Here is a 20417-nt window from a genome sequence, read left to right on the forward strand (position 1 = left end):
GCCATGAAAATTGAGAGGGTTGTTAAGCAAGCATTTCTGAGTTCAGGACTATAAGTTTTGTAAGGTTTTGTTTTGAAATGAGCTTATGGGAAGCCTCAGAATGGCATGGGGGGTATTTTCAATTTAACATTGTGGAATGTGAAAAACCCACTATGAATGAATGAATGAATGAATGAATAAACCTTTATTGCTCAAAGCTATTAGCCACCGCAAGAAATTAAAAATATATGAAATACATAAAATATTACAGGATATACTAAGAACGTCCAAAAATAAATATATACATTCATACATAAGAACCTACATTAGTAGACATATGCATGTAAATTTAAAATCAACGAAAACAACATCAAGCCGACTCTTACTGTTTTACGCGGTTAGCCCTGATCTTCCCGGCTGCCAAAGCAAAGTTGGCGACCCGAAATGTTATATGAACATCCGTACCAGCCAGAAGAATGGATATTTGTTCCGGCATAGGCCTATCCGACATAGGGTGGATTATGGGAAATAAAATTTTAGACCTGGGATCTTTGTAAAGAGGGCATCTCAGAAGGTAGTGGGCCACATCCTCCACCTCTCCCGAATGGCATATTCAAACTCGGGAGTGGGGGGGAATGTTAGCATAATGACCTTCAAGGATAGCCAAAGGCATGGTTTGGAGGCGTAAGGCAGTAAAGGACCTCCTCAACGATGGAGCAGAAAGGAAGGAAAAATATGGCTCCATGCTAAACGTCGTCTTGTACCAAGGATACCATAAGGAGAAGGACGATTGGGAAGCTGCATAAAGCGTCCATCTTTGAGCGTATAAAAAGATCCTGCCCTTCAGCAGTTTTTTGGCCCTCAAAGAAGGGTGCGAAGGTAAAAGGTAAAATGGAGATCCCGTAAGCAGCCAATTTAGTTTTGGTTTGATTTAACCAAGTAGAGTGATAAGATGATTGGAGTTGTTAAAAAAAACACTTTTTAGGTAAACAGGAATCATCCATGCCGGCAAGCCACAACCAGTAGGATGCCAAAGCAGCATGGGCCAGAGATTCTATCGGGTGCAAGCCGGTCTCTAACCTTAATAGAGAGGCTGGCGTGCCACGGTGAGTAGCCAGAATAAACCTGAGGTAAGCGTTCTGAACTTTTTCAAGGGAAGAGATGTTGCCATAACCCCAGATCTCTGCCCCATATAAGAGCTGTGGAATTATCTTCCTGCGAAAGATTTCCAGGGCAGAGGGAACCAAACTACCTCCCTTGTGGGTAAAGAAACGGCATAGCTGGTGTATGGAATGGGCAGCCTTCAGCCTGATGGTGTCAAGATGGGAATTCCAGGACAAATTGGATGTGAAATTAAGGCCCAGATAACGGTAACTCTGTTGCTGTTGTATAATCTTGTTATTAAGTCTCCAGACGTGTTTGGTTTGTTTTTTTCCAAACACTACCACTTTCGTCTTGGAGTAATTAATGAGGAGACGTTCCTTAGCACAGAATAGACCCAGGCTGTGTAACAGCCTCCTCATTCCAACTTGAGTGGTTGAGACGAGGGCCAGATCGTCGGCATTAAGGAAAACAGAAAGTTTAACAGATAAAATTGAGGGTGGAAAATGCATTGAGCCTGAAAGTTCCTGTACGATATTATTTATATAAAAGTTAAAAAGAAAGGGGGCTAGTAAACAGTCCTGGCGAACTCCACGATGGGTAGGGATCGCCTCTGAAAGTTGACCATTAGCCCCTAGTCTCACCCTAAGGGATGTGTCAGAGTGCAAAATTTGCAGGAGTAGGAGTAACCGTTTGTCTATATTTGTAGCGCCAAGTTTCTGCCAGAGGCGTTCTCTGTCTACCAGATCAAAGGCAGACGAGAAATCTACGAAGGCAACAAATAGTTCTTTTCTGTTATGGAATGCATATTTCTGAATGAGGTGAGATAAAACATAACAGTGATCAATCATAGATTTACTTTTAACGAACCCTGCCTGTTCCAGTGCAATAATGGCATTCTCATTAGCCCACCTGTCCAATTTTGCTAGAAGATACTTAGTATAAAGTTTGGATGCAATGTCCAATAGACTGATCGGCCTGAAATTTTTGGGGTCGGACTTAGCGCCACTTTTGTAAAGAGGGATCACCGTACTGATTCCCCAGCCCTTGGGAACATCACCATAAGAATTAATAAAAGTGAACAGTTTGGCAAAAACGGGGGCCCATCAGTCGGGATTAGACTTGAATAACTCTGCTGGAAGCATGTCCTCTCCAGGGGCCTTATTGTCAGGCACCGAATTAATCAATAAAACAACCTCCGCAGCAGAGACCGGTTCCCATTCTGGGCAAAATTGTAAGGATCTAGATAAAGTGGTAAGGGAAGACCGTGGGCAGGGCGAAATATTTTTATAAAGTGTGGAGAAATACGAGTTCCATTGGTCCGATGTCATTTGATTATTGATGGCTACTCGCTCCCCCTTCAGTCCCTTCGAAACAAGTTCCCAGAATTTGTACGCATTTTTCTCTAGGGAGGCGAGGCCCAACTCCCTCCATTGTTGCTGAATATAATTGGCTGTATAATCTATAAACAATTGCTGAGTAACTATTTTTTATAAGACTGAAACACTACAATTGCAATAAAGTTCATCAAGATAAGGATTCTAGCTTTTATCTTGATGAGATTCTCACTTGTCAGGATTACACTGTGACCACCATACCACAGGTCAGATTGCATGAAATTCCAGCCACCTTTTAATGTTGTATATAGAACTGAAAATCAGTTTGGATGTGTTCTCTTCTACACTTGTACAGAAATAATGTTTAAGCAAATGTTGGAAGGTCAATATTAAGGATATATCAGGAGCTGTGTTGTCCTGAGTTAGAACAATGATCTGTTTAGTAGATATGAAGCTCTAATGCTGAGTCAGACCATTAGTCAGTTTAACCCAACATTATCTACTTCAGAGGTGGGGAATCCTGTAACCCTCTATACCAGGGTTTCCCAAACTGTGGTCTGTGAGTTTCATTCAGGTGCTCCGTGGTGTATCTGGATTTATAGCTGGAGATGGGCAGTTCATCATATTAAATATTCATATTGATTTTTAATTGATTTTTTTACTTCTTTCTTATATTGTATTTTTGTATTACAATTTTAATTCTTCAGAATTCAAATTGTAATACCAGAAAACACAATATATAAGAAATAAAACAAGCAAATATATAATTAAAAACCATCTAGTACAGCACATTACTACAAAAAACAGAAAAAATCACTAGGTAGTCCACCAAGACCTTCAGAAATGTTCAAGTAGTCTATGGGGGGAAATGTTTGGGAACTACTGCTCTAGAGATTATTGGACACCAATTCCCATCAGTCCCAGCCAGCATGGCCAATGGTCAGGGATGATGTGAGTAGTAGTCCAACAACATCTGAAGGGCCACAGGTTCCCCATCTCTGGTCATTTTCAGCTAGCAGCAGCTCTCCCAAGTTCACAGGCCAAGGTCTTTCCCAACCCCTTGGCCTGGAGTGATTAAACATGGGGTTTTATACATACGAAGCATGTGTTCTGCCACTGCTCTGGCATCATTAAGTTGCAGTTTGGGCCCACTCTAATGAGCTCTCTACTTGGACATCTGTCATATAGGGAACTTGTTGCTTGATGTCATATAGGGAGCTTGTTGTTTGATCAATATGGACATACATTCATTGCTAGGTGGAGGGTTTCTCAAATTGTTGCCACATCTTAATCATAAAGTAAGGTGGTGATGGACAGCACATTTTGGGTACCATTAATGATGGCAGGCAAACATCTGATCCATGTGACACAATCCACAATTTTCTGCTGTGCAAGCCCACTGAAAGGAACAGGAGGTGAGCAAAAGCATGGCAGGGGCAAGGCGGGGTTTCTTGAATTTTTAGCCTTAAGCATCAAAATGCCTTGGGCCAGTTCTGGTCGCACATAATCAGAAAAACAAACAGTTTGAACTTTCAAGGGTAACTAAACAGAGATGCATCTTTGATAGCAGATCTCATTGTTTTCCCAGGCACAGGTAAAATTCCATGGCAGAAAGCTACTCCATTGGGCCCCAGTACTGTCACTCAAATATTACAGCCCATGTTGCACTAACGGTACAGAGGGAAGGTGTGTAGGAGATTGTATGGCTGTAACTTGCCTCCTGACCAAAGCAAGAGTTACACATTTGTTGGGAGGGCATAGGAACTTGCTTCCCACTTCAGTAGCCTTGGAGCTAGAGATTTCTTATCTCTGTAATACTCTTGCAGGAAGGTGATTTCTCAACTCCCTAAGTAGCTTACTTCATTATTCAGCTGCTCTTCTATTTAAGGGTGGGGAGGTACATTAAATCAATTGTTGCATAATTCAATTATTGTTAAAATTTGTTGTATTGCTGGCCACTGTTCTGGATGGCTTGTTCTTTGGGCTGCCACATTTTCTTACCTTCCATTCACCACATGATTGGATACTTGAAGGGCCTCTCTGATCTAAACTCTGGCACTTGAATGCAGCTGGTCCATGTGCTTCAGCCAAAAGAAATGGCATGCACGGTGTGAAGGGATGTGGCAGTCATCTTCATAATATTAGTATTGCTTAAAGATTATTTTTCCTCCAGTGAAAGCAGTCACAATGGATTGTGATTTTGTAGATTATATTGTATCAAAGTGGTCATCACAAGACTGTAGCTCACTGTTGGAGTATCTGCATTATATACAGAAGGTTCCAGGTTCAATCCCTGGCATTTCCAGGTAGGACTAGCAGTGTCTGAAATCTTGGAGAACCACTGCCAGTCAGTGTAGACAATACTGAACTAGATGGACCAATGGTCCGACCTGGTATAAGGCAGCTTCCTATTTTCTTAAGACATAAGAATAATTGTCATAACCATTCCAAAAGGTGTGTTCAACAAAAAGTATGTTGAAGCTATCAAAAACAGTGCCAGATCTCAGCAGTTCTCAGCATTGGTTGCAGTATACCTCTTTCTCAGCTTTTGAGCAAATCTGGTCAGTACCTTGTTCAAATATGGATAATATGTGTTTGAATAGTAGTGTCTTGGTTGACAAATATGTTAGTGACTGGGACATTTGCAAATCTTATATAGCAGTGCTTCCTCATTCAGTCTGCAAACAATTGCATGTGTCAATTGTACTCTGAAAGGGGACAGAATTTGTGTTATTTTTGGCTGTACAATGGACCACAGTCTGAGTATCACTGCTGTAATTTAACCTACCTTCTTATGTTCTGTGTTCTGTAGGGTCTTAATCTTTTCCCTTCTTCAGCTGTGCCGCATTGAGAGGGAGTTTCAAAAGCGATTTGCAATGTAACATTGACTGGAGTGGGGGAGGCTGCTTTTCTGTTCAAAGACGTGTGCTGGGAGTGGGGGTAGACTGTTATTGGGTTTGTTCAAATCTTTGAAACTGCTGTGCATCTTGGTTGTTGTCGTTTGCTCAATTCATGTCAAGTATGCTGAACAATAATTCTCCTACTCCTCCCTGATATCCTGTTAAACAATTTAAATTTTTCAGCATGCCTCCTTCCACGTCATTAATCTTATTATGCCCTGGTAACTTCCAGATTGGGTTGTTGCAATGTGCTTACATGGGGCTGCCCTTGAAGACTACTCAGAAACTTCAGCTGGTCTAAAGTGCAGTGGCCAAATTCCTGGCTTGGGTTCCCTTTACAACTCACAAATTTTAAAACAGCTGCATTGGTTGCTAGTTCATTTCCAGACCCAAATCAAGGTGCTCGCACTAGTGTTTAAAGCCCTAAACAACTTAGGCCCCAAATATTTGAAAGACCACCTCCTTTCCTACAGGTATTAAGATTGGCAGAAGGAACCTTCTGGGTTGTTTTGCACCCTCAGAAGCCCAGGGGGTGATGGTCCAGAAGAGGACATTCTCTGTGGCAGGCTCTAAGTTGTGGAACTCACTCCCCAGCGAGGTGCATCTGGCAACTTCACAGTTTTCAGTGAATGCTGAAGATGCACCTCTTTTCTCTATCCTTTGACATCTGAGATGTATATTTTTGGGATCCACCCTTCTTTTGTGATGTTTGCGATTTTAAATTATTTTAAGGGATATATTTTACTGTTGTAATCCACCCTGGGACCTCTGGATCAAGGGCTTTGTTGTCATGCGCCTTCAAGTCGATCACGAGTTATGGCGACCCTATGAATTGGCGACCTCCAATAGCATCTGTCGTGAACCACCCTGTTCAGATCTTATAAGTTCAGGTCTTTTTTTTTTTATAGAATCATAGAATAGTAGAGTTGGAAGGGGCCTATAAGGCCATCAAGTCCAACCCCCTGCTCAATGCAGGAATCCAAATCAAAGCATTCCCAACAGATGGCTGTCCAGCTGCCTCTTGAAGGCCTCCAGTGTCGGAGAGCCCACTACCTTTCTAGGTAATTTTCCATTGTCGTATGGCTCTAACAGTTAGGAGGTTTTTCCTGATGTCCAGTCGAAATCTGGCTTCCTGCAACTTGAGCCCATTATTCCATGTCCTGCACTCTGGGACGATTGAGAAGAGATCCTGGCCCTCCTCTATGTGACAACCTTTCATGTACTTGAAGAGTGCTATCATATCTCCCCTCAATCTTCTCTTCTCCAGGCTAAACATGCCCAGTTCTTTCAGTCTCTCCTCATAGGGCTTTGTTTCCAGTCCCCTGATCATCCTTGCTGCCCTCCTCTGAACCTGTTCCAGTTTGTCTGCATCCTTCTTGAAGTGCGGAGACCAGAACTGGATGCGGTATTCAAGATGAGGCCTAACCAGTGCTGAATAGAGGGGAACTAATACTTCATGCGATTTGGAAACTATACTTCTGTTAATGCAGCCTAAAATAGCATTTGCCTTTTTTGCAGCCATATCACACTATTGACTCATATTCAGCTTGTGATCAACGACAGTTCCAAGATCCTTCTCACATGTCGTATTGTTGAGCGAAGTATCCCTCATCTTATAACTCTGCATTTGGTTTCTTTTTCCTAAGTGTAGAACTTTGCATTTATCCCTGTTGAATTTCATTCTGTTGTTTTCAGCCCAATGCTCCAGCCTATCAAGGTCCCTTTGAATTTTGTTTCTGTCTTCCATGGTATTAGCTATGCCCCTCAATTTTGTATCATCTGCAAATTTGATAAACATGCTCTGTACCTCCTCATCCAAGTCGTTAATAAAAATGTTGAAGAGCACTGGGCCCAGGACCGAGCCCTGTGGTACCCCACTTGTTATTTCTGCCCAGTTTGAGAAGGAACCATTGATAAGCACTATTTGAGTACGATTCTGGAGCCAATTGTGGATCCACCTGATAGTTGTTCCATGCAGCCCACATTTAGCTAGCTCGCTAATCAGAATATCATGGGGCACTTTGTCAAAAGCTTTGCTGAAGTCGAGGTATATTTATTTATTTATTTATTTATTTATTTTATTTCGTTTCATTTTTAGACCGCCCATAGCTAATAGCTCTCTGGGCGGTGTACAAACAGGATTAAAATACGATAGTATAATAAAATCAATAACACATAACAGCAAGTTAACTAACAACATTAAACATGAAAACATTAAACATTAAACATTAAAATGCCTGGGAGTATAGTCAGGTCTTAACCTGGCGCCTAAAAGAAAGTACCGTAGGCGCCAGGCGTATCTCCTCAGGTAAGCTGTTCCAGAGTTCGGGGGCCACCACAGAAAAGGCCCTAGATCTAACAACAATCCTCCGGGCTTCCTGATGAGTTGGTACCCGGAGGAGGGCCTTAGATACTGAACGAAGTGGACGGGTAGGTTCATAGCGGGAGAGGCGTTCCACAAGGTATTGCGGTCCCACACCGTGTAAGGCTTTATAGGTCAAAACCAGCACCTTGAATCTAGCTCGGAAACAGATGGGTAGCCAGTGCAGGCGGGCCAGGACAGGTGTTATATGCGCAGACCGATGGGTCCTCGTCAACAGCCTGGCTGCCGCATTTTGCACTAGCTGGAGTTTCCGAACAGTCTTCAAGGGCAGCCCTACGTAGAGCGCATTACAGTAGTCCAATCTAGAAGTTACCAGAGCGTGAACAACTGAGGCGAGATCGTCACTGTCCAGATAGGGGCGTAGTTGGGCTACTAGACGAAGATGGTAACATGCATTCCGTGCCACTGAGGCCACCTGAGCCTCAAGCGACAAGGAAGGGTCAAAAAGGACCCCCAAACTACGAACCTGTTCCTTCAAGGGGAGTGTAACCCCATCTAGAACAGGATGAACATCCACCATCTGGGCAGGTAAAGGGCTCACCAACAGTGCCTCGGTCTTGTCTGGATTGAGTTTCAGTTTATTAGCTCTCATCCAGTCCATTATCGCGGTCAAGCAACGGTTCAGCACATCAACAGCCTCACCTGAAGAAGGTGAAAAGGAGAAGTAGAGCTGCGTGTCATCAGCGTACTGATGACAACGCACTCCAAAACTCCTGATGACCGCACCCAGAGGCTGCATGTAGATGTTAAAAAGCATGGGGGACAGAACCGACCCCTGAGGGACTCCACAATGGAGAGTCCAGGGTGTCGAGCAGTGTTCCCCAAGCACTACCTTCTGGCGACGATCCGCCAAGTAGGAGCAGAGCCACTGCCAAGCAGTGCCCCCAACTCCCAGCTCCACGAGCCTCCCCAGAAGGATACCATGGTCGATGGTATCAAACGCCGCTGAGAGATCAAGGAGAATCAACAGGGTCACACTCCCCCTGTCCCTCTCCCGACAAAGGTCATCATACAGGGCGACCAAGGCTGTTTCAGTGCCAAAACCGGACCTAAAACCGGATTGAAACGGATCCAGATAATCGGTTTCATCCAAAAGCGCCTGGAGCTGGCCGGCGACCACCCGCTCCAAGACCTTGACCAAAAAAGGGACATTAGCCACCGGTCTATAGTTGTTCAAAACATCTGGGTCCAAAGAGGGTTTCTTTAAAAGAGGTCTCACTACTGCCTCCTTGAGACTACCAGGGACTACTCCCTCTCTCAAGGAGGCGTTTATCACCTCTTTGGCCCAGCCGGTGGTCACAGCCCTGCCGGCCTTCACCAGCCAAGATGGGCAAGGGTCCAGAGCAGATGTGGTCGCCCGCACCATTCCAAGCACCTTGTCCACTTCCTCGAGCTGCACCAACTGAAATTCATCCAACAATGAAGGACAAGACCGTGTTCTGGACACTTCAATGGAATCATCTGTCATAACATCAGAGTCTAAGTCCCGATGGATGCATGCAATCTTGTTCTGGAAGTGCTCCGCAAATTCGTTGCAGCGGGCTTCCAATGTTTCCTTGGTATCATGAGGGCCAGAATGTAAAAGCCCTCGTACCACCCTAAAAAGCTCCGCTGGGCGGCAGAGGAATGATCTGATGGTGGCAGCAAAATAAGACTTTTTTGCCGCCCTAACCGCTTTTACATACAACTTAGTGGAAGCACTTACCAAAGAATGATTACATCCGTCAGGAATTCGCCTCCACCTGCACTCTAGCCTCCTTCTCTCTTGCTTCATCACTCTCAGCTCCGGGGTATACCACGGTGCTGTATGAGCTCTGCACTGAAGGGGGCGCGCGGGAGCGATCATGTCAATGGTCAATATTATGTCCACAGCATTCCCATCGTCTACAAAGGAGGTTACCCGATCAAAAAATGAGATAAGATTAGTTTGGTAGGATTTGTTCTTCATAAATCCATGTTGGGACCTAGTAATCACTGCATTGTTTTCAAGGTGCTTACAGATTGACTGCTTTATAATCTGTTCCAGCGTTTTTCCAGGGATCTATGTTAGGCTGACTGGTCTGTAGTTCCCCAGTTCCTCCTTTTTGCCTCTGAGGCTTCCTTTATGCAATCAATCCAACTCTTGTTTGGCCTTCCTCTTTTTCTACTCCCGTCTGTTTTTCCCAGCATTATTGTCCTTTCTAGTGAATTATGTCTTCTCATTATGTGTCCAAAGTATGATAACCTCAGTTTCATCATTTTAGCTTCTAGTGATAGAACACCCAATTGTTTGTCTTTTTTGCAGTCCATCGTATGCACAACGCTCTCCTCCTATAATTATTAATAAAATTATTATTAATAATAATAACCTCTAGGTTTGATAAAGACAAATTTTGCACTTGGATGCTGCTGTGTTATATTCTCCAAATAATGGGAATAGTCCAGTCAAAGTTATTACTGCCATTGAAATCAATGGGATTTTATCTAGTCTCAATTTAAGGTTGCAGTCCTATGTGCACTTACCTGGAAGTAAGCTCCATTAAACATAATGTGATTTAACTTCCAAATAAACACGCATAAGGTTGTGCTGCATATCCTATTCCATTCATTACTTTGGGACTTAGCTGCAACTTACTGTTGCAAGATTTTGCTCAGTATATTTAAGTGAACATGGAACTTATTTGTTCAACAAAGGACTGTTGCATAGATATGCCTATGCCTACTACTTTAAGGCATGTGTTGAGCTTTATGAATTGCATAAGGAAGGTCCAGCTATTTAAGAGAAAGCTGTGTGGATAGTGAAAGTGTATCGTAGAAAGCAAACTGAAAAATCAGGGGTGATGTGCAGTTACTTGACACATCTAGAAGAAGGTCTACACACCCAATGGTTGGAGCAAGCATAGTGATTACTACAGTACATGGCAGCTACTGTAAATTGCTCTTCTGGCAACTCACGAGGGAGGGAAGCTCTAGTGACCCATGACGGGGAGCTTTGGTGATGGTAGACAGCAGCCCTGTAGCCACCTTTCCTCATTAAATGGGTCAGCCACATTTCTAGGTGGGGAATTGGGGGGGAGAGGCGCATAGCACCAGCCAATCCCCTCCCCCACTGGTAAAGAGGATGTGAGGGCCAGGCCAGTGGAAGGGAAAGGCAGTGACTTTCCCCATCACTCCTCTATTCAGAGTGTATGTTAACTTACATGAATGAAGTTTAATTTGTTGAATTGTCTCACCCTTTTCTGAGAAATCCCCAGGAATACCAGTCTCAAAATCTTTGACGTTGCCTATAGCTACTGTCCACTTTCTCCTGTGTTCTGCCCCATGTTCTGATTCTTCATGAACTGAACTACTTTGGTAAAGACGGTGAGCTTCTGAGCTTGGCTTCGATGCTGCATTAGGTATCTCAGTTTTAGATTCCATCTGAAAAGCAAACTTGTCTATACTACAAATTTAAGGAAAGGCAGAGAGAAAATTAATACTATGGGGTGTGTTTGTTTACTCCTCATTGAGAGTCCCTCCTGCTAGTTTTGTTCCTGGCATTTAGATTTTCCTTCCTTTTGGACAATCAAGGGAACACTTTTAACTGGCTGCTATACAAAGGACAAACTAATGGAAACTAACTATGGAAAGCAATTTATTTTTTTACTGGTTGCTGAATTGATTTTTCTGTCCAGAAACCCTGAAAAAGCCTAATGCTGAACTGCACATATTGAGAAAATCAGAAATTTGGCCTGAGTAACAGCCTAGGTGTCCAGCCAATCAGCTAGCTAACTTGTAGTTTACACAGCAATATTTATATTCCTTGAGGGCTGTTTTCATCCTTTGCCATGAAGTGTTCAAGAAAAAGAAGACAATAGCCACTATGATTGTGAGTACAGCGAGCCCTTTAAGAGTAAAGGACAGCCACTTTTAAGATCACTTTAAGTTCTCTTTATTTCACCCTTTAGTAATAAGCACCTAGTTGTGCTGTGCTCATTATAATAACTGCAGAATAAACAAACTCTTGCTTCTTACTGCAGGCAAACAAACATGCCTCTTTGTTGCTGGCTGGGTAGACAGCACAACTGAAAATGAAAAGTAGAGCAAAGGAAAGTCCAAGGGGTGGGAACTAACTATGGCCCATAATACAAAGTTCTAATATTTAATTCTTCAAGGGACATTTTACTATACAGCTTGAGTTTATTTTTTATCAGGATCACTTAAGTAATTATAGGATAATTGTGATCATGAAAAATCCACCCGCAGTCAAGGAAAGTCTTGAGTGAGCAGTCTTTTGAGGGCTCTTCCAGATGAAGTGTTTGTTGTGCACTCGCCCTACCCTATTCATTGAATTTTTCAGAGGGTCCTATTCTTAAATTGTTCCTCTTCTCAAAATGAGCTATCATTCTTTAAATTGAGGTTGTCAATGTCTGTCATGTCACAAATTAAAAAGACAATTTTCCAAAAAAAATCCTGAGGGGGCGAAGCACAGCTCTGGGGGGGTGTGTGCCCCCATTTGCCCTCCCAAGCTACAGGCCTGATGGGGTTGGCAGGCAAAGTGAACAGGGGCACTAGCCTCTAGTAATTAAAAAAAAAACAGCATGTCTAAAATACAACAGGGATGTTCAGAGCTTTGCTGGAGAAGTGTGCAAGCATTTTTATTGCTGTTGGTGAGGTTGCAGGAAATAATTTCTGGAAACAAATCCTGAAGGAATGGACAAGATTTTAGAGCTGCAAACCTATGTATGCTTAGTTGGTAATAATTCCACTGGGTTTAAGTGGTATTTATGAGTAAACAAACATAAATTCAGTTCTGTTTTAGATCCAAAAAGGTTTGTATTGAGCATGATGAAAGGAAAAGTTGCTAAAATTAAAGAGCTACTTTTGGGAAATGAAAGAGATCCTGAAATTGAGGGAATGGTATGTAAAGTTATGGAATGTAGTTATTTTGAGTAAATTCACATGGGTAATATGGGGAAGTCGATATAGTACAGAAAGTGAACAGAATCAAAGTTTGAGGACTGGAAATATTTTAAGCACTTCTGGAATATGACACAGAATGTGACAGTGGGTAACTTTCTTTGCTGTGACACAAGCGTACTGTGTTTTCTTTGAGTGTTTAAATACCCTTGTTTAAACACAGGATACTGCCTGATATTGAGATCTCCAGGGTTTCAGATGAGAATCTTTTCAGCAATACTTAGAAATGTTGGGGATTGAAGCTGGGACCTTTGGCATGCGAAACATGTACTTCTACAATGCTAACTCATTTGCCACATTTAGACACTATGCCACTGCAGCATAGCAGCCAAGCAGACCATGTAATCCCTGGCTAACGTTATTTCTCTGCCATGAAGCCTCTAGGTAGCTTTAGGCAAGATACTGTCACTCAGCTTCTCTCTACCTCCCCAGTGTGTAAGAATGCTGATGGATATTAGATTAATAGTGTATTATGGTCATGCATGTGAAGTACTTAGAACACTCAAAAGCACTACATAAATATTATAATCATCTATAATAATTTCAATGTTATAATAATCTATAATAATTTCAAACTCTTTTTTTAATATTTCAGCTCTGTATTATACAGAGAACACCCAGGTGAATATGCAGGCTTCTGCTGAAGTGAAGAACATTTGCAAGACTCCATGATCTTTAATTCCACTCCTAGTTGCACATCTGCTGCTTGACAGATATGGCTCGTGATGCTAGATCTTCCCGATTAGTTAAAAAAGAAGAGATAATAAAAAAGAAATCAAGCCCAGTAAAAAAGAAGTCTTGCCAAGTAACAAAAGATGCCAAGAAAACTTCCCCAAAAGCAGAAAGTTCTACAAACTGCAAAAAGCCAGTGGAACAAAAGAATGACGGCAAGAAAAAAACACAAGAAGAGAAACAACCGTTGAATACAACATGCAGATTACTCAGGAGCAGTGTCACCAAAGCCTTGTCTGGAACATCTTGGATGAATCTGGGATTAACTGATAATGTTCTCTTTCATAACCAGCCTCCTTTGAGCTACAATGGTTTTACCATGACTCTTCGCAGGAAACCATTTTCCCATAGACTGTTACAGACATCAGCAATCACACGAATGAAGAAAGCAAGCCCAGAGAAAAGTATAGAGACAAGAGAGAAGCCTGAATCAGGAACCTCCTGTGTATTAGAAAGCAATGAAGCAGAAGAAACGGCAAGGGATTTCACACACAATTTAAACCAGGTTGGTGAATTATCTTTTCCTAAAGGAGATGACACTCTGTGTGATCCAGAAGGTCACTCCTCTGAATGTGGCAGTCGAGCTAAAAAGGGAAAGATGCCTTCTGAAAAAAGTATTTCTGCTGCTAATGATGATGTATCAGATATCCATAATCCAGAGATTTTAAAGGAGGAATACAAGTGTAACAAATTTGTGTCTAGTGAGCAGTCTCTGAATGATTTGCCTCCTAGTACTTGTGATGAAAATTTTGCTGAACCTGCTCCCCCTTATTTACATCTTGACTCTGCTGTTCCTATAAAGGTACACGAAGAAAGTGAATTAGGAACATTTGTGAAATCACATTTTAAGACTTGTTTTGATATGCCTTCTGCCCCCAAAGAATATTCCTGTTCACATTCCAATTCCACGTTAAATCTTTCCTCGGAAGCAAACTCAGTGGTACTTGTAAAAAGATCAGAGTCTTCCATAGAATCTCCTTTCAAAACTGGCTGTGATTTGGTGCTAACTAATTATGATCCTGATGCTGCCATTTTGATTACCTCTGAATTGATTTCAAAATTGCATTTAGATGACTCACGTGCATTACAAGGGCCTCACCTCAAACAAGATTCTGAGCCTACCATTCAAGAAGAAGAACCTGTCTCATGCTGCATCTCTGATCCAGGCCTTTGTGTGGAATCTCATTTACCAAAGGACTTGGAACAGGAGCCAAGCAATAAAGCACTTGATTCTTATTTCAACTCCAGACAACATTATTCAGAATGTGACCAAACAAACAAAGTGTCAGTGTATGAACATGTTTCTGATACCTCTTTGACTAGTTTTATCTTGGGAGATCTTGAGCAGACATTTGAAAATATTGCTGTAGAAGCTTTCGATTTACATTCAGGTGCTATGCCGGTTGCATCACTCAATCTAGAAACTACAGCAAATTCAGTTTCAGTAAGCAGTGATGTCTTTAAGGAAAGTTTTCCAAACTCTTCTGAAGGTGCTAATTCAGGTCTGCCATCAGACACTGCTGAGAATACAGATACAAAGACAGTTGTGCTGGATGAATTCATTCCAAAGCCTCAGGATCCATTGTTGCAATTGGGAAGTGATGGGAACATTGTGAACTCTGTTCAGGACACCAGGAAGTGTGACACCAATCTTGTTGCAGTATCAGAGGTGTCCTCCTGTGGAAATTCAACTGGTGGTCTTCCTGTCTCGTTTGCGTCTTTGCAACCTACGCTGGAAAAGAAAAAGCGAAGGCGATGTGGAGTGTGTGAGCCATGTCTGCGGAAAACTAACTGTGAAGAATGCAGCTGTTGCAGGAAACGCAAAACTAGTCATAGGATATGTAAAAAGAGAAAATGTGAAGAACTGAAAAAGCCTCCACCACCACTACCCCTCTTAATGCTACCCGTCATACCATTAGAGGTAAGCAAAGACTATTAATTTAATTTAATTTTGCAAGAGGCAGCCTTCTTTAATCTAGTGCCCTCCAGATGGTGTTGGGCTGCAACTACCATCAGCCCTAGCCAGCATGACAATATCAGGGAATTATGGGAATTGTAGTCCAACAACATCTGGAGGGCACCATAAGGTCCTTTAAAAAGTTACTGTGTAGCTTGGTGGTATTTTGGCACTGTTAAAGATTGCAAATGCTGTTCTAATTTCTGGCCACAATGTATGCCCACTAAAATAAATCCAGTAGGACTTATTTCCATATATGCAACATATGCATAGGATAGAGAGGCCCAGCAAACTATGTCATGGGGACATTTTTCATGTTAGCACATTTCTCTTTAATTAAAAAAAAAGTAATTGAAATTGATTTCAATTTTCTTAAAAATCAGATGGTTAATACGCAATTCTATGTTGTACCGATGATAGATGTACGCTTGTTGGATTTATTCCAAGCCAATAATGCAGTTCTAATACAGAGTTCATTCAGAAATAACATTTATCTCCAATAAATTTCATGATTGCTTTTACATTTCAACTGTAATTATATATATTTATTATTTGATTTATATCCCACCCTTCCTCCTAGTAGGAGCCCATAAATTTTGATTCTTTGTAGATGTCACATGTGTAATCTATCAGAGTAGAAAGTTGCAGCCAGGTCCATAGCTGAGAGGGACCATGAGAGATCAGCATCCTTTCTCTGTCCTCATCCTGGTGGAATTAAGAGATATCTTTCCTCTTGCTGCCTTGGTCTGAATTTTGTCTTGTGAATAGAACTTTTATATTTCTGAAGCGTTTATCTATCCAAATGCCAACAGTCTCAAATGTGTTTTCTAATCGTTTTTCTTATATGAAAGATAGGGCATTTTTCTGGTGGTATGGCAATGGAAAAAGCTATGTTCAAATGGACAGAGTTAAAACTTCATTGTTGTTTTGGCAGATCAGACATTGAGTCTGTAGCTGATTGTGAACTGCTGATATCAGAGAGGAATTTAGTTTATCTGCTGCCTCTCAGTTTTAGCCAGAGGATGGAGCTACAGGAAAACCAGACAGGCCAACAAGGAAGCAGTTTGGTTGCTCTAAAATCATTTAGCCCAGATCATGATCATTTAGAAGTAGATTCTGCTTTGCTTCCCTTTAATTGCATATTTTATTTTACTTTTGTGGTCAGATATGCTGACAGATTCCTCTGGATGGTGAACAACATTCCTTGGACGTTTCCTGCTTAGCAGGGGATGTTCCTGTACATTGGGAGGGTGTTTTAGAAGAACAACAGAACAGCCAATGTAGGAATCCTGTTTGGCTCTAACGTAAGACATTACAAACCTGGGAGTTTCCTCTCCATGAATTGTGCATGTTGTTAGAATTCAATCTTCAAACTACTGTGGAAAAAAGCTGGGAAAATATTGATTGTTCCTTACATCCAAGAACATAGCAAGGTTTGGCAACAGTGCTACTTAGCTGACAGTGAATATAGATTATGACTAGTACATCCCGGCTACCCTTCAAATCTTTAAAGTCAAAATCCTTCCACAGCTTTTATATGGAGTTCCATTATGGGCTGCTAGTTTCAACACAAAAGTAGAATCGATACTATCAAGTTTCTTGCACTCCATATTTGGAATGCCTCGCTGTGCCTCAGCAGCTGGCCTCCGACTTGAAACCGGACTAAACTCTATCGAATGTTCTGCTTGGCTGCAAACTTTTAGATTCTGGACCAAAGTAGCCTATGCTAGCCCGTCTCTAGGCTATTTACATCTAATTTGGAAAGACTCCTACTCTACCTTATGGTCCAAAAATTTCAATGAGAAAGGCTACTTGGCTTATCACTGGACCTACTTTCCTCTATGATCTTGAATCAGCTAACTTTACTATTGGCCAGCGCATCAAAGATATGGCCCTCCAACATTCAGTCGCCAGTGCTCGCAAAACTTGTTCCCCTCTCCACTTTGGTCTCAGCTCCCCTTTTCCTAACCATGCAGCCTACCTTGAAAACCTGACCATTCCGGGTTTCCGTCATCTGTTTGCCAGGGCCAGATTTAATTGTCTCCCCATGGCGTTACTAGAAGGCCGCTTTCAAGGAATTGTATATGAAAAGCGATTTTGTATCTGCAAAAAGGGGGTGGTCGAAACAATTGCACATGTTCTCCTCTCCTGTGATTTATATAAAGACGCTCGTGCCAGATTTATTTCTCCAAGTATAGAAGCTTTTCCTGGTAGATCCCCAAAGTGGTTCCTTATTCATCTCATGTCTGACACTGATAAACATATCACTGAATCAGTTGCTCAGTTTTTAATCGTAGCCCAGAGTTTACGTAAAAAGGTAATTTTATCTTAGACCGACTATATTAGGACAATGTTTTATAGTTGCTGATCCCGTATTGTCTTGTCTTAGTTATCTTAACTTTTTTTGAATAATCAATTGTATATCGGGTCAATGACCGCATAATAAAATTTGATTTAATTTGATTGGACTAGTGTTTCAGCTCCTTCAACATAACGTTAAGGTGCAACTGAAGTGCCATATTTCTTGTGCAGCATTAAGGGAAGCCTGATGATAATGTGGAGCAAAGGTACTTTACTTTAAACTCATAAACTAATAACTAATAAACATTCATATAGAAAATAAAAGAACAACCATCCCTAGAAAATGTGGACTAACTTTGGAAGTCTGCTGTTAGAATATTGTTGTAAATTCACATGTTTACACCGCCGTGGACTCCTATTGGGAGAAAGGGCAGGATATAAATCTATTAAATAAATAAATAAATACAAACATACATACATACACAAGTCAGTGTAACTCACAACCTCTCTCCCCCTCTAAACCTATGCATGAATGTCGTAGTTTGAGGTGACCTACTAGCTGTAGTTTTTATAGTTATTGGTGTAAGATTATGGCTGCATTCAGACAATCCTCCAAACCATGCTTTGTAGTATTGTGAGTGCTGTGCCTTATTTCCTGTTTGAATCAAACCACAGTTTGATTTGATCCCTCCAAACCAAGATTGCAAACTACCAATTTGTGAAACCTGCCCTCAAAAAAGGATTGAAGTCACCGCTAGGTGATGCATCCTATCCCTATACCAGCTAAGTAGTTTGGAAGAGTAACGTGGTCAATGGTATCAAATCCCCCTTTCTTTCTCCAGCATAGATCATCCACTAAGAAAACTGCAAAACTAGGCCACCAACCACATTTGGAGGGGATCCAAATAATATGTAGAATCCAAGAAAGCCTGGTTTACTCCCATGTATTCAACTCAGAAGAAGGTAAATACGATGCAGGCAAAAGTTATTAAGATCAAAGGGGCCAAGCAATGGTTTTTCAGGAGGGATATCGCAATAGCTCCCTTAAGGGTTTTTGGAATCTCACTCTCCCTCAAAAGAGACAAGGAACCAAGTTCCCTAGCCCGGCTCTAGCCAACTAAGATGGATATAGATCAATAGTATGCGTGGGCCTCACATTTCGAAGAATATTTTCCACATCCTCAGGATGTTAGTCTGCAGTCTATGCATGAGGCAGCCTTCTTCAGTCTTGGAAAGTAAGTTCCAGTGGCCTTGTTTGCATGTAATGCTAAGCCAAACTATTGCTTAGTGTGACAAAGCAAGAATGCTGGAATACAATTAGAAAATTGCAGCTCTTTTGCTCATCCCCTGTTCCTGTCATGCTACCTGGACCTCAGTCATAGTTTGGCTTAGCATTAGGTCTGAACCCAAGCTTGTGATTTGTCTCACTCTGAACAAACCATGAGTTGTAACTGTTTGTTCTTGGCTTACCACAAGTGGTTTGTCTGGGGGAGATTAGCCCAGGTGTGGATGGAATGCTAAGGCAAATTATGGCTTGGGTCATAGAATCATAGAATAGTACAGTTGGAAGGGGCCTATAAGGCCATCTAGTCCAACCCCCTGTGCAATGCAGGAATCCAGATCAAAGCATTCCCGACAGATGGCTGTCCAGCCAGCTGCCTCTTGAATGCCTCGTGTCGCAGAGCCCACTACCTCTCCAGGTAATTGGTTCCATTGTCGTATGGCTAGAAGATGGAGGAAGGGCCATCACTCTGCAACAGAGCAGCTGCCTTGCCCGCAGGAGGCCCCAGGTTCAATCGCCGATGGTGGCATCCCCAGGTAGGGGCATGGAGAGACTCCCTGCCTGAAAGCCTGGAGCGCCACTGCCAGTCAGTGTGGACAATACTGAGCTATATGGACCCAACAATGGAACCTAAAAGGATTTAACTTGAACTGCATCACACCCATTGTCTCAAATAATAACAATAACAAAAACAGTAATAACAATAGTTTTCAGCCAGCATCTGGAAAACTATGAAACAGGTTCCCCGAGTCTAATGGGAGTTAGATTTATACTTCTCCTCAAGCAGGACTCCTCACATGTTGCATGGCAAATCACTTTTGAGAACATGAAGGGGAGTTTCAAGAGCAATTTGCCATCACAAAGGGCTGGGAGGGTTAAGAGGAAATCGGCTGATCAGCATTTTAAAATTCTGTTGTGTATTAGCCATAGGCTGCAATCCTCTTCACACTTACCTGGCAGTAAGTCCCACTGAACTCAATCAGACTTGCCTCTGAGTAGGTTTGCATATAATCATAGGCAATGTTCGGTTTTGCATGCTGCCTATCGACTAGAAATTTTTAGCAAAGAAGTTTTAAAGCAAACTAAGCTTTAGATTTGAAAAAAGAAGAAGTCTCAATTCCACTTTCCATTGGCCTAGACCTGAAGAAGCTTCCAATAGGTTTCCGTGAAGGACCTGTGATAGCATCAGCTCCCACAAACAGATTCTGACTCAGTTCACGAGTTCATCAAACTGTGACTTAGTGCAAATGTGTGAGGGTGAGGGATGCTGGACAGGAGATCGCCGTTGCTTTGCTCCTTCACTGCCATGAGCTAAACCATGGTTTAGTGTAGTCTGAACGTGGGCTCATGGTTTGTCTCCTCCAAGCAAACCACAAGCAGTAAGTTCAAGAACAAATCTTGGTTACAATGTCGTCGTTTGTCTGGAGCAAGACCAGCCATGAGCATGCGTTTGGATGACACGCTAAACCAAACCATGGTTTAGCTCATAGAAGCAGAACTGGAGGTG

At 42.0% G+C, this 20417-nt stretch overlaps 1 protein-coding gene across 3 annotated transcripts in view; it reads left to right on the forward strand.

Moving 5' to 3' along the window:
• Positions 1–20417, forward strand: part of TET1 (tet methylcytosine dioxygenase 1) — a 138202-nt gene that overhangs the window by 13009 nt on the left and 104776 nt on the right. For all 3 annotated transcript variants that reach the window (XR_009763942.1, XM_061635185.1, XM_061635186.1), the window contains one exon: positions 13234–15291. Coding sequence is in view for 2 of the 3 variants with exons in the window: in XM_061635185.1 (XP_061491169.1) it covers positions 13354–15291 (1938 nt within the window). In the remaining variant the exon portion in view is untranslated. The remainder of the gene's footprint in view (positions 1–13233; positions 15292–20417) is intronic.

The sequence above is a fragment of the Rhineura floridana genome, chromosome 7 (genome assembly GCF_030035675.1).
Source record: "Rhineura floridana isolate rRhiFlo1 chromosome 7, rRhiFlo1.hap2, whole genome shotgun sequence".
Classification (NCBI taxonomy): domain Eukaryota; kingdom Metazoa; phylum Chordata; class Lepidosauria; order Squamata; family Rhineuridae; genus Rhineura; species Rhineura floridana.